Genomic DNA, 13,401 nt, shown 5'->3' with positions numbered 1-13,401 from the left:
AGTCAGGCCTCTGTTCTGTCCACCTCAACATTTTGTAAAGCAAGGGCCTTTTGGAAGCATCTGGAACTCAGCAGTAATCTAGTCGCACATACACGCAGGGGTGAAGTCCCTGTTGATCAAGGAAAGCTGGTTCAGACTGGGGTCAGAGATAATAACTTTCCACAGAAAATACCTGGAGTAGGCTGTGGGTAGTGGCCCGTATCTTTAATCCCAGCACTTGGAGAAGCAGACGCCATCCTGGACTACACATAGTGAGTTCCAGGACAGCTGGACTACTTAGTGAGACCCTGTCTTCAAATCAAAGCAAAACTCTTACATGACTTGGAAAGGACAAGAAGGTAGGGAGGTGAATTGAGAGAAAGCAAGAGTGCTGCTGACCTAGGTAAATACGAGAGCAATTAAAATAAGGAGTGGGAAGATTCTAGAAACTTTTGTGAAACCCAGTGTACTGGCCCCGGGGTGTGTACACACCGCTGTAGGTATTAAGAATGGATGGACCCTGAGCTGGGTGGAAACAGTGACGTCTAGATCACCACAGAGCTGAGCTACCAGTTCCTGAGAGACAGGGCTACCACGGGAAGGCTGAGGGCACACTGCCGACGCTAATGCACAAGGAAGGCAAGCTGCTGGCATGAAGCACCCACTGCCAACACCACAGGGAAGATGTCGGAAGTGCAAATCCATCTTTGTCACATATGAGGGTCAGAGCCTGGGCCATGGCGGCCCAGAACAAGCCAGGGTCAGCCAGTCACCCATCATAGGGCAGTTAAACAATAGTGAAAAGCAGAGAAAGGAGATTTATTCAATGTGGACGCTTTGGATAGGGTCTGGAGGTCAGGTCCATCTTTGGGGTCCTAACAAGTTTCCAATTTGAACAGAGGTAAACACAGCTGAGCAGTCCTGGCCACGCTGTGCTGTCACTGTGCTCCAGCCGCTCTCAAGATGCTCTGGTGAGTTGTTGGGACTGTGAGGTCTCTGACCCGAAGACCAGCTCCCCATCTGGCTGGCATGACTGACTGGTCAGTCTCTTTCTTTTCCCAGCATGAGACTCCTGAGGAAGCTCAGAACCCCAGAGGCAAAAGTGGGACCATGGCAAGTTTCAGGCGGGCCTGAGCTACAAAGCAAGACCAGAGGGAGAGGGAGAAGGAGAGGGAGAATTTATACAAATTTAAGTCTAAAAATGATGAGTTAGAGAGGAATTTTTAAGCAGGGAAGTAATGTAATATAGGGTACCTCCTTCTTTTGGGTATTTTTATTTAGAGTATTGAGGCTTGATCGTACTGATTAAACAGGCCCTCTACCTCCGAGCTACAACTCCAAGCCCAGAGATGAGTTTTTAAATATCCAGTAAAGAGGAAAAAAGGAAAGAATGATCCCGACTAGAAGCTGAATACAGCTTACGTGGTGGAAAACAGTGCCTGAATCTGGAAGGAGGAGGCGAACAGAAAGCAACAAGATTAAGAGTTTAGCACCTGAGGTTGGGGGATTCAGCTCAGTGGTAGAGCGATTGCCTAGCAAGCACAAGGCCCTGGGTTCAGTCCTCAGCTCCAAGAAGAGTTTAGTCATTAAAGTGTTTGCCATGCAGGCATGAAGACCCGGATCCAATCAGCAGGGCCCATGTAATATGGAAAATAGCCAGGTATGGTGGCCAGCATGGGGAGGGGGGAGACAAGTAGATGTCTGAGGCTCAGGGCCAGCCAGGGATAAATACATAACCTACTTAATAAGCAGGTGGGCAGTAGGCCAGTGAGTGTGACACTGTCTCAAAAACAAACCTGGGGTCTAGGAACAAAACATGTACATCCACATTCAAGAGAGATTTAGGAACCTGGATATAGGGAACTATCATTTCAACATGTTTGTAATCCCAACAGTTTGAAGGCTGAAGCAGGAGAACTGCCAAAAGCCTGGACTAAGTGTGAGGTAGTCATCGTAGGTAGTCTCACTGCCTCTGGCCACTGCTGGGCAGTCTGCTTTGTTTATGCTGCCCTACCCACTACGATGAAACAAAACTCTGAGCTAAAACAAGTTCCTTCCTCCGGTTTACAGCAGGAATGCCAAGTCAGTGTCCATGGGTGTCTAGGAGATGTGGAGTGCCGAGGTTTACTCTAGACTGTTTGCTAAATCGGGGTTCATCTGTAGAGATAATTCAAATATATTACAGGCACCAGGCAGACAGGAGGCCCTCCCCCACATGGCCTCAGCCCGGGTCCCTGGGCCACAGCAAGCAGCCTAGGCCCCCTAACCACTCGGCAAGTTAGACTAGGAAAGAGCAAGGAAAGTGAGAAGGGAGGCTGGGACCCAGGTGAGAACAAGGGCTCCTCCACAGCTCTGGCCTCCTCACAGAGCCTGCTTCTCCTGGAAGAGTCGAGGGCTGTCTTCCTGGACCGTGGAGAGTGAGTAGCACTTCCCTCAACCTCCCAGGAGAGTCCCGAGCCTGAGAAATAAAACAGGAGTCACACAGCAGTAGCTTTCAAACTTCCACACTCACACATCCATCCCTCATTGTTCCACATCTCAGAATATGCGTTTTTAATCCAAGGTTGTCATAACCTTGGCACTAGGAGTCCACAAGGGCAGGTTCCGGCCTCCCACCAGGCCTTGCTGCCTTCATCTTTAGGATCCTCTTCTTGTGTCAGGCTCTTGGTTCAAAATGATGCCAACTGAGGAGGTCTGGAGGAGGTTGATTTACAGGTCAGTTTTCTCTTTTTGAGGATGGTTCGTCCACAGACACACTTACATCCCATCCCCAACTCTAGGTTGGCAGTGCATGTCCCTTCAGTCCCCAAGCGGGACCCGGTACTGTCTTCCAGGCCGCCCTGCCCCCAGCGCTGAGAGCTGGGGGCGGCACCCGCCTGAGTTACTCTTCCAGCCCTTGGTTGCCAAGGGAACGGCGGCGCGGGCCCCACGCTCCAGCGACTCAGCCAATAGGCAACAAGCCCCATAGCGCAGCTCACCAATCGGTAGGCTCCCACGACTGAGTGCTCGGCCTTCTGCCCAGGGAAGGCACCAATGAACAGTGTCACTGACATCCTTAAGGCTTCTCTGGAACGGGACTGATTTTTAAAAAAAGGAATTCAAAATAGAAGGAGCCGGAAAAAGGCCTCTCTGCCAGTTGCAGCCCGAGTGCTCTTCGGTCTCATCTTGTATTACAAGATCAAACAATACATGCTGATCTCTACTAAAGCAGTTTCAACAGTGACCGGTTCTTTTGCAAATGATCAAAAAATTCGTCATCCTTTGGCATTTTGAGACAGGATCTCTCCAAGCAGCTCACGGGTGGCCATGACTTCGCAGCGATCCTCTAAGCTCCACCTCTCGTGTGCTAAGTTACAAGTCAACATCACCTGGCCCCTCTTCATATTTTAAATACAAGTTGCAAGCTGTGTATGATGGTGAAAGACTACTCCCAGTCCTTGGGAGGTGAAGGTGGGAAGGTCAGGAGATCAAGGGTCTCAGCCAGCTTTCACTAACATGTGACAAGTGCCTTTACCCGATCAGCCATCTTGTGGACCCAATACTGGACTTTATGATATCGAGCTCATGAGATGTTGGCCTAATTAACAGATGGCTTTTATAGAATCCAGCCTAACTCCTGAATCCCACACATATTAAAACTAAGGGATAAATCATTTTCCCCATTAACATGTATTTACTCACTTCTCATCGTTCACAAAGCCCCTTTCCTCACAGCCCCCTTCACACAGCCCTTCCCCATCCCTGTCCCCTTCTCCTCCTAAGAAGGAGGAGGTCCCCCACCCCTGGGGATCAACACACCTTGGCTGGCACAGGACTAAACACATCCTTTCCCACTGAAGCCAGACAAGGCAGCTCAAGCAGGTCCACGGGATCCATAGACAGGTAACCAAGTCAGAGTAAGCTCCCGTGCCTGCTCCAGTTCAGGTCTTGCCTATCTCAGCTGATATCACTCTGCCAATCAACCTGAGTGACAGGAAACTGCAGCACGCCACCAAAAGTTTTCTAGTGTGTTTCTCTCTCCGAAATCCCGACAAATGCAGCTCAACTACACAATGTAAGGTGGACCAGTACACTTGTGTCCTTAGCAAAGAATCCTTCATCACGTGTCCTTTCATGTGCTTACTCTAGCAGAACATCCTTTCTCCTGTGTCTGCTTCAGCTAAATGTTCCTTCACAAGTCTTAGTCTTTTACCTGTGCCCACTTCAGGGAAACACTCCTTCACGAGTTTGCCCCAGCAAAACACCATCCAACACAACCGACTTTCCGAAGAACCTTTAAGTTTCCACTTCAATCCTGCTACACATCTCAATAAATTTAGATTTTTCTTACTTTTAATTTCATTTTCTCTTCTTTACTTGTTCAGTTAAGTCTTGTTATCTTTTGAGACAGGATCTCACTTTGGCTCAGGCTGAGCCCAGACTGGCCTCAAACCTATTGCCAACCTCAGCTTCCCGAGTGCTAAGATTATGGGCATGAGTCATTTTAATTTTAAAACAAGCCACATAAATGTTTTGATGCTCTACAGCAGTTCTCAACCTTTTAGAAACCATCTCTAAAAGTAAGGTACAGAGCCACAGAGGACAACATCTGAGACGGTTTTCTGGCCTCCACATGCACACATGTGAATGCATATACACACATGACGTATCCTTAGGACACACATATCCTATTATAATCTGAGGGTTGTTTGTTTGTTTGTTTGAAGATACTCTCTCTATTATGTAGTTCTGGCTATCCTCGAACTCGCTATGTAGACCAACCTGGTCTTAAGAGACAGCCTCTGGCTCCTAAGTACTGGGATTAAAGACATGTATCATCATGTCATATCTAAGTTTTAAAGAAATTAATTGCATGTGTATGTGATACTTGGACAAAAGCATCACAGTGTGTTTTAGATATGTTTTCCACTGTTATTAAGAGAAACCATGACCATGGCAACTCTTTACAGACAATATTTAATTGAGGCTAGCTTACAGGTTTAGAGTTCAGTCCATTATCATCATGGCAGGAAGCATGGTATGGCACAGCGTCCAGGCAGGTATGGTGATAGAGGAGCTGAGAGTTCTACATCTTGATCCAAAGGCAGACAGGATTAGACTGGCTCCCACACGGCTAGGAGGAGGGCCTCAAAGCCCAACCCCACAGTGACACACTTCCTCCAACAAGGCCGCACCTCCTAATAGTACTGCTCCCTATGGGCCAAGCACATTCAAACCACCACTGCTCCCTATGGGCCAAGCACATTCAAACCACCACATGGTGTACGTAGAGGTCAGAGGGCAACTCTGTGGAGCTGGTTCTTTCTTTTCACCTTTATGTAAGGTTCAGGGGTCAAGCTCAGGTCATCATGTTGTACCTTTAGATAGCAAGCACCTTCACCCTTGCTGGCCTAATCTCTTAAAAAACTTTTTTTTTTCTTTTTTTTTTTTTTTTTTTTTTTTTTTTTTTCGGAGCTGGGGACCGAACCCAGGGCCTTGCGCTCGCTAGGCAAGCGCTCTACCGCTGAGCTAAATCCCCAACCCCTTAAAAAACTTTTTTTTAGGTGAAGAAATTTATTCAAGGGTCAGGCATGGTGGTGAATACCCTTAAGGCCAGCATTCAAGAAGCAGAGGCTGGTGGATGTCTGAGTTGAAGGACCATATAAGTAGTTGCAGGACAGCCAGGGCTACATCGTGAATCCACTCATTTGTCTTGACTTCCCGAATGTCCCAGACAACTACCCTAGACACGAAGATGGGTGCTTGGGAGCTGCACAGTTGGTGTTAAGTCTAGCACAGTTGTGTCCACACTGGTTGACTACACCTTCCTTCCCTGAGCATGCAGTGGGACCCTACAATATGTGTAGTTCTGCTAGGTGCTTGGTATACACTACAGTGTATAAATAATAAGATTGATTTCAGGGCAGGAGAGATGGCTTAGCAGTTAAGGGCACTGACTGGTCTTCCGGAGGATCTGGGTTCAACTCCCAGGACCTACATGGTTGTCCACAACCGTCTGTAGCTCCAGTTCATCTAGGTTGAGTACCAGGCACACATGTTGTACAGACATACATGCAGGCAGAACAATCACACACATAAAATAGAATTGAAATGCAGTCTACTTTTCATTAAACACCCTGCAACCTCAGCTCTCCGAAGCATGCCACAGGCCATATCTCTTAAGAGAGGGAGCTGATGCACTAGCTTGAGTTTTAGCAGCACATTTGTAAGCTCTGAGTTGCTGACAGACTGTTACAGGTAACGTTTTACAAGCAAATTAATCCAAAACACCCCAGTCACACATTCAGCCCCCAACACCCCAGAAGCAAGCGGTAGCTACATGCATCAGTTTTGAGGATAATTCCTCCCTGCACATTTGATTCCTGTACAGAAATGGTTCCCTCTGTTATCATACAAGTCTACATTTACACAGCAGATTCAAAATAAACAGTAACACACCGAAGGATCTGATTTTGAGATGTTTCCATCCTGTATTTTCATATGGACATTTGAAACATTTGTATCAAATGTAATTTTTTTAATTACATTTATTTATTTTGGGGGAGGAAAGAAGCTACAGGGCACTGTGCCTGTCAGAGGAAGGTCACATAACAACTGGTAGGAGTTTCTTCTCTTTCCTTCTACCATGAGGTCACCAGGAATCGAACTCATCAGGTCATGAGACTTGACGGCAAGTGCCTTTACTCACTGACCTGTCTTGCTGGCCCCCAGCTTAAGAATTTAAAAGAGTAAAAAAAGCAAATAAACTACACAACGTATAATTCAGTAAAATTCTGTTTCTACTTTTAGTAAAAAGTTATTTTACCCAATGTGAATACTTCATACTGAAATTGGCTGTCATGTACCTATTGAGAAATTTTTTCAGGTTTTGTTGATTTCTGAGGTGCTGGGGGAAGGAACCCAGGGCTGTGGTTTGTACATTGGACAAACTCCAGAACTACAGAGCCAGAGCCCGAGCTGGCTCTTAATTCTACTTCATTGTTTACGATAGGGTCTCAATACCCTGACTGGCCTGAAACTCAATATGGCGGCAAGGCTGACCTTTAACTCCACCTGCTTTCTTTCCTTAATGTGTATGTGAATTTTACCTGCATCCCATCTCCAAATCTTTCAGTGCCTCGCCCCCAACTCCTTAGTCAACTCCAGTCTTTCCGCCTGCTGCTTTGTTTGATGTCTGTATTTTCCTAAGGACCTATGCATATGTCATATCCTGAGATGTAAACCCACACCCAGGCTTTAGATCCTTTCCATCCCGGGCACTCACTCTTCTGCTTTTTTTTTTTTTCTTTTTCTTTTCTTTTTTTTTTTCGGAGCTGGGGACTGAACCCAGGGCCTTGCCCAAGTCTACCACTGAGCTAAATCCCCAAACCTCTCTTCTGCTTTTCTGTCCTTCTGTCTCTCCAATTGCTCCTTAAGAAGGGACCCCAGCAAGTGAGATGGCTCAGTCGGTAAAGGTGAGGATCCCCAAGACTCTTATGATAGAAAAGGAATGACGGCCATTAGCTGTTCTTGGATCTCTGCATACCCATGCTTCTGTGGCCAATCCTACCCCTGAAATAAAGTAAAACAGGAGTACTTCTGTGTTAGTTCTGTACTTTAGTAGCTCTGGCTCCAAACTCAATGTCTTGCACATTAAATGTCCTCTCATTTAGGGGGAGTTTAGGACAGCTCACAAACTACATAAATATCTCTAGGGAAGGGGAAACATGGGTGGTGACATTTCTCTCCATGAAGATCCCATGCTAACAGCTGTAATACAGAAGCAGAATCCCCACCCCCGCCTCCCCCAGAGGACCACGACTGCCAGATGATCCATGCAGCACCCATTACAGGGCCTACCTATGGACTGATATTAGTAACTGTGCGGATGAGCATGTGTGGAAGGGCCCAGGGAAGGGCGGTGGAATAATTGATGTGGATTTTTTTTTTTTTTGTTCTTTTGAGAACAGTGAAGCAACCCGACCAAGTTAATCTGACCAAGAACATGGTTCAGAATGAAATGGTTGTAGACAGCCTTGAAGCGATGAAAGAAAAGCTCTGCCAGCAATCTTTGTGACATTTTTAGAAAGGTATTTGCCTATTTTGTGTCTGTGTAGGGGAGACAGACACAGAGAACGGATGAAAACTAAAGAGGCACACGACACAGGGCAACTTGTAAGGGTCTGTTCTCTACTTACATCTCTGGGGTCCTTTTTAACCCAGGCAAGTGAACATAACTGCCAAGGTATCTCGCTGGCTCCTATACCACTTTAAATACTTTGTCTAGTAAATAGCAAAAGTATTAATCTTTAAGAAAAGGTCTCGGATATTAGCCAAGGCTAGCCTCAAACCGAAGGTAAGTAATCCTTCTGACACAGCCTGACTGCTGCTGGGATTATAAGCATTGAGAGAATGCGTGAAGATATCTGCCAATGAAATTTTAACGAACACACACTATGATTACGGTTTTGGTACCTTTTTTAAAATGTGAAGATCACCTTAAATTCACTAAATGTTTTTCTCATGAAATTGCTATCTGTGCACTGCTGGTGACCTAGGAAAAATCTTAATTCCAGACAACTTGTTCTTTTTTTTTTTTTTTAAGAGGCATCAAGGCCATGTTTACAAGTATTATCCCACTTAATCCATAAGGCCACTGAGCCAAGGAGAAACTGCTTTATCTGCACTTGAAGATAAGCAAAAGGAGGGGCTGGGACGTGAGCGCAGGAAGTCTGCTTCCACCGAACAAAGAACCACCCAGGCCTCAGTTGGAGAGATTAAAATGCAGTGATTTCCAGCTTCCAATGAGAAGGGACCCTGGGCAGGAGCACAGCCAGAGCCTTTCCAGCATCGGAGCCTTTTAGAGTTGACCCCTCCCACGAGGGATGCTCCATCCAGCCGCCCTCCCGCCTCTCAGATCACTATCCCGCATCCAGCAGCTGCATTTTGGCCCGCGCTCACTCCACCTCGCATTCAGTCCTTGCTTCGCCCAGAGTTGAGGTCTACCACTCGCTGCTTACCCCGAACCATGCCCACGCCACTACAGAGGAGATCACTTTCCAGATACTGACCCGACCCCTCCCAGTACCGGTACAGAGGGGCGAGGCCCTCACAGCCCCTCCCATCGCCAAGCCCAGGCGCCATGAAGGTGACCTCCCCCTAGGGCTGCACGCGCCGGGTGGTGCTACAACTGGCTCACACGTGGTGAGCCTGGAGAACGAGGCCCCTCCCCGCCACGCGCGGCCCGCAGTCCTCTCGGTCACGCCCCTAGGAAGACTCCGCCCTGGGCGGGGCGAGGCGCCCGGCCGCCCCCACTGGACTGGCTGCGCGCGCTGGGCGAGATCCAGGACGCGCCCGGGATGCAAGAACTGTACTAGGTGGCTCTGCTCTCGGCTCCCGGTGGCCCTGCCCCAGGTGCTCTAAGGAGTGCGCTAGGACCGCCAGACTAGCTAGAATAGCGGCGAGCGTCCTGCAGCTTGTTTTTGGAAAGCGGTGTTTTAGTCCCTTAAGGATTCCTTTAGCGCCCTAAGGATAAAAAAAGAACAAAAATAAAAACCATTATTGGGCCTAAAAGCATTTGTTAAGCCTTCTGTGGCTGGACCCTGTGTGTAGTAGGGAGGGACTCCAACCAAGACAAGGTGAGTTTGTCCCTTAAAAGCCTTTTCCGAGTCTCCGTTCCTCTGCCAATGCTCCTGTGTAGCAGGCAGTCCATCCATGTCCCAGTAAGAGACCGGGAAGGAGTCCTACCTGGCGGCAGGTGTCATTGAATAAACGAGTGCAAGGTGGAGAAAGGAAAACCTTGGAGGACAGATGGGCAGCGCTCCGCGTCCCGCCCCGCCCCCCAACTTCACTTCAGCCCGGATCCTAAGAAAAGAAACCGATCTCATCCGTCCCCCAGCCCCCATCCCAGGCGCGAGACCGCCCGCCCAAGCATCCAGCGATTGGGAGATGCAAATGCTGAGTTCTCTGCCCAGCAACGGATGACGCGCACGGAGCGCGAGGCGTGGCCGGGCCACTGCCCGAGCAGGCACCTCGGTGTTTACACGGGGCGGCCCCGCGCGCGCCGCAGCGGCCCGCAGACGGCGAGGGGGAGGGGAGCGCGCGCGCCTCCGGGGCCGCGCGGGGAGAAAGACACTGAAAGGCGGCGGCGGGCGGGCAAGCGCGCGCGGGGCCGCGGAGGAGAGCCAGGCCGCGACCGGAGCCCGCGGGAGCCCACGAGGCTCCAGTCCTTGCCCCTGCAAAACAATGCGCGGCGCGCGGAGGAGCTCTACTGGCCCGGGGCGGCGGGGACGCGCCGAGCCCTCCTGAGCCCGCGCCGCTGACCTCCCCCCCGCACAGACGGCCCGAGCGCCCGGCGCCGCGCTCCCAGCTCGCGGGGGCCGGGCCGAGCCGCGGGGCGGGGCCGCCCCTCCGTCGCCGCTGCCTCCTCCCCCACCGCCGCCGCGGAGGATGCGGACGGCCCCCGGCGGCGTCTAGCGGCCCGGGCCCGGCACGATGGTGCAGCAGCGGGGCGCGCGGGCCAAGCGGGACGGCGGGCCGCCGCCCCCGGGGCCCGGGCCGGCCGCCGAGGGGGCGCGCGAGCCAGGCTGGTGCAAGACCCCGAGCGGCCACATCAAGCGGCCGATGAACGCGTTCATGGTGTGGTCTCAGCACGAGCGGCGAAAGATCATGGACCAGTGGCCCGACATGCACAACGCTGAGATCTCCAAGCGCCTGGGCCGCCGCTGGCAGCTGCTGCAGGACTCGGAGAAGATTCCGTTCGTGCGGGAGGCGGAGCGGCTGCGCCTCAAGCACATGGCGGACTACCCGGACTACAAGTACCGGCCTCGCAAGAAGAGCAAGGGGGCGCCCGCCAAGGCGCGGCCCCGCCCCCCCGGAGGCGGCGGTGGTGGCAGTCGGCTGAAACCCGGGCCACAGCTGCCGGGCCGCGGGGGCCGCCGAGCGACGGGAGGACCTCTGGGGGGCGGCGCGGCGGCGCCGGAGGACGACGACGAAGACGAAGAGGAGGAGCTGCTGGAAGTACGCCTGCTGGAGACCCCCGGGCGCGAGCTGTGGAGGATGGTCCCGGCGGGGCGCGCCGCCCGCGGACCCGCGGAGCGCGCGCAGGGGCCATCCAGCGAGGGGGCGGCCGCTAGCGCCGCCTCTCCGACCCTGTCGGAGGACGAGGAGCCGGAGGAAGAGGAGGAGGAGGCGGCTACAGCAGAGGAGGGCGAAGAGGAGACGGTGGCATCGGGGGAGGAGCCGCTGGGCTTTCTGTCCAGGATGCCCCCGGGCCCCACCGGCCTGGACTGCAGTGCCCTGGACCGCGACCCAGACCTGCTGCCCCCTTCGGGCACGTCACATTTCGAATTCCCGGACTACTGCACCCCTGAGGTTACCGAGATGATCGCAGGGGACTGGCGCCCGTCTAGTATCGCCGACCTGGTTTTCACCTACTGAGCCCACCGTCAGCGGGGCGCGCACGCCCCCAAACCAGCTGTTTACATACAGGAATCAGGTATTGGGGCCCCTCGGAGGCCGAGGCTGGCACCCCATCTCCCGCGCAGCCTCCCCCCTCCTAGTCGTGCCCATCCCCCCACAAATCCAGACATACCCCTCCCCCGCAGACACACCCCAAGGCAGCCCAACCCCCACTTTCTCCCTGACATCTAAGCCCCTCCCCATCAGTCCTGTCCCGCGTAGCCACCAGCAGCCAGCCCCCCTCGGATACACCTCCCGTTCCTCCTACATACCTTAACCCCTCCCCTCATCTTGCACACGCCCCTCCTCGTGGCCGGACGGCACGCCCCTTTGCTCCAGAATCCCTCCGCCCTCGCCTGGGCCTGCCTTGGTAGTTAAGGGGGCGCTGCAGTCTGGCAGTCCAGCGCTCCTCCCAGTCCCCTCCTCTTCTGGAGGTGGGGGGGGGAAGGGCACCATCCCCTTCCCCCCCTTTGATCTCAAGGCCCCACCCCTCGGCTTGAACCACCCCCTTTCTTGCGCATGCTTAATGCTTCTTGGAGGGGGTAGGTCCCAGTTAAGCTGCAGGCCTCTGTTGCCAACTCCGGAAGGGAGGGGGCGATTATAGAGTGATCTAAGAAATCCTTTGATCCCAGAGCCTGTGGCTTACTCTCAACCCAACGGGGCGTCACTGCCTTAATGGGAGGCGCACTCAAAGGGAGAGATAGAAACTAGCTAGCCCTAAACTCTGCAAGTGTCAACCCCTTTCCTATAAAGGGGTCACCCACGCCCACCACCACCCTCCACCGCGTGACTGCCTTTACAGCCCATCTTGGTCGCCGGAAACTTGATTTCCCCAAGTGGGAATTTGGAATTCGGTCTTTGGAAATCCACCAAGATGGGATTGTCCAAGAGAACTCAGAACCAAGACACCTACCGGTCTGGGGACAGAGTTCTTGCTGCCCCCTCAATCCCCCTCCTCGGGAAGCGCCCTATCAGCTCAGGGCATCCTCTCTGCCTGGGCTCCTCCCTAAGTCCATCACCCCTTCCTATCACTCAGATCCAGTCTCAGCATCCACGGCTACAGTGTTCCGTGGCAGAAACTGAAGCTTGTTGTTGCTAGGCTTTAGGACAGGCATACCAGCAGACGGGTGGCAAGAATGAGGACCACATCTAAACAAACTTGGCTTGAGGATAGACCAGGCCAGGGGACTGTGGCTGAGCTAGCGGACACGGGTGCTTTGCACCTTGGTCTGCCCTTGTGAGATATGGGGTGGCACTGCTGTAGTTAGGAAGCTGTGTTGAGATTAGGTTGCCCTCCGGAGCCCTGCCCGGTTGCCAAGTCTGCTCCACTGGTCTCCCGCTCCAGCCCCGCCCCTCCAGCCTCCCCATCCTCCCTCTGCCCTCACTACCTGTATCTCACCGGCGTGTGTTCACCCTCTGGGTGGTTCACACACACTCATTCACACACACACAAATCTCAGGAACAAACGGTCCCAGAGTCCTCCTCGGCCCCTGCCCTGGGTCTCTGCAGGTCTCTGCCCCACGCGTTCCCTTCGCTGACAATGCCACCAGCTGCCTCCTTTAAGCTTGGTGCTCCGGCTCTGGGCCTTTCTTGCGCTCTTTTTCTCTTTCTCTTTCTGTTTTCTTCCTTTTTTTTTTTCTTTTTTTCTTTTTTAAGAAAACAAAAAAAGACAATGAAAAAAAACGGAAAACGTCATGTGAGTGAAGAGATGTCACTGTCTGTGGTCTTTGGAGAACTAGTCTCGTAGCTGAGGGGAGGGGATTCCCTCCTCTGGGGCGCTGGCACCCACAGCAGGACTCGCCAGTCTGATGCCAGGACTGAATAAAGTGTATTTGCCCCGACCTCGCCCTGTGGTTCTGCATGTGTGTGCTTCTCACCCCTGGCCAGCTTCACGAGCCTAGTGTATGGGCTGGTGCAGGGAAAGCCAGGACTCCAGACCTGTTCTCCTCTATCTCAGGAATCCCTGCCTTCATTAAAGATGG

The 13,401-nt window shown here is 52.3% G+C and overlaps 1 protein-coding gene across 1 annotated transcript; it reads left to right on the top strand.

Moving 5' to 3' along the window:
- The first annotated feature begins 10,452 nt into the window (after positions 1–10,452).
- Sox12 (SRY-box transcription factor 12) lies at positions 10,453–11,472 on the top strand. The gene has a single exon (NM_001168650.1). It carries the CDS (start codon positions 10,453–10,455, stop codon positions 11,395–11,397), a length of 945 nt encoding a protein of 314 aa, NP_001162121.1. The 3' UTR covers positions 11,398–11,472.
- Positions 11,473–13,401: the final 1,929 nt, after the last annotated feature.

This window comes from Rattus norvegicus, chromosome 3 (genome assembly GCF_021556685.1).
Source record: "Rattus norvegicus strain SHRSP/BbbUtx chromosome 3, alternate assembly SHRSP_T2T, whole genome shotgun sequence".
NCBI classification, from domain to species: Eukaryota; Metazoa; Chordata; class Mammalia; order Rodentia; family Muridae; genus Rattus; species Rattus norvegicus.
Note: the sequence above shows the minus strand (reverse complement) of the source record. Positions and strands in the feature narration are given on the sequence as shown.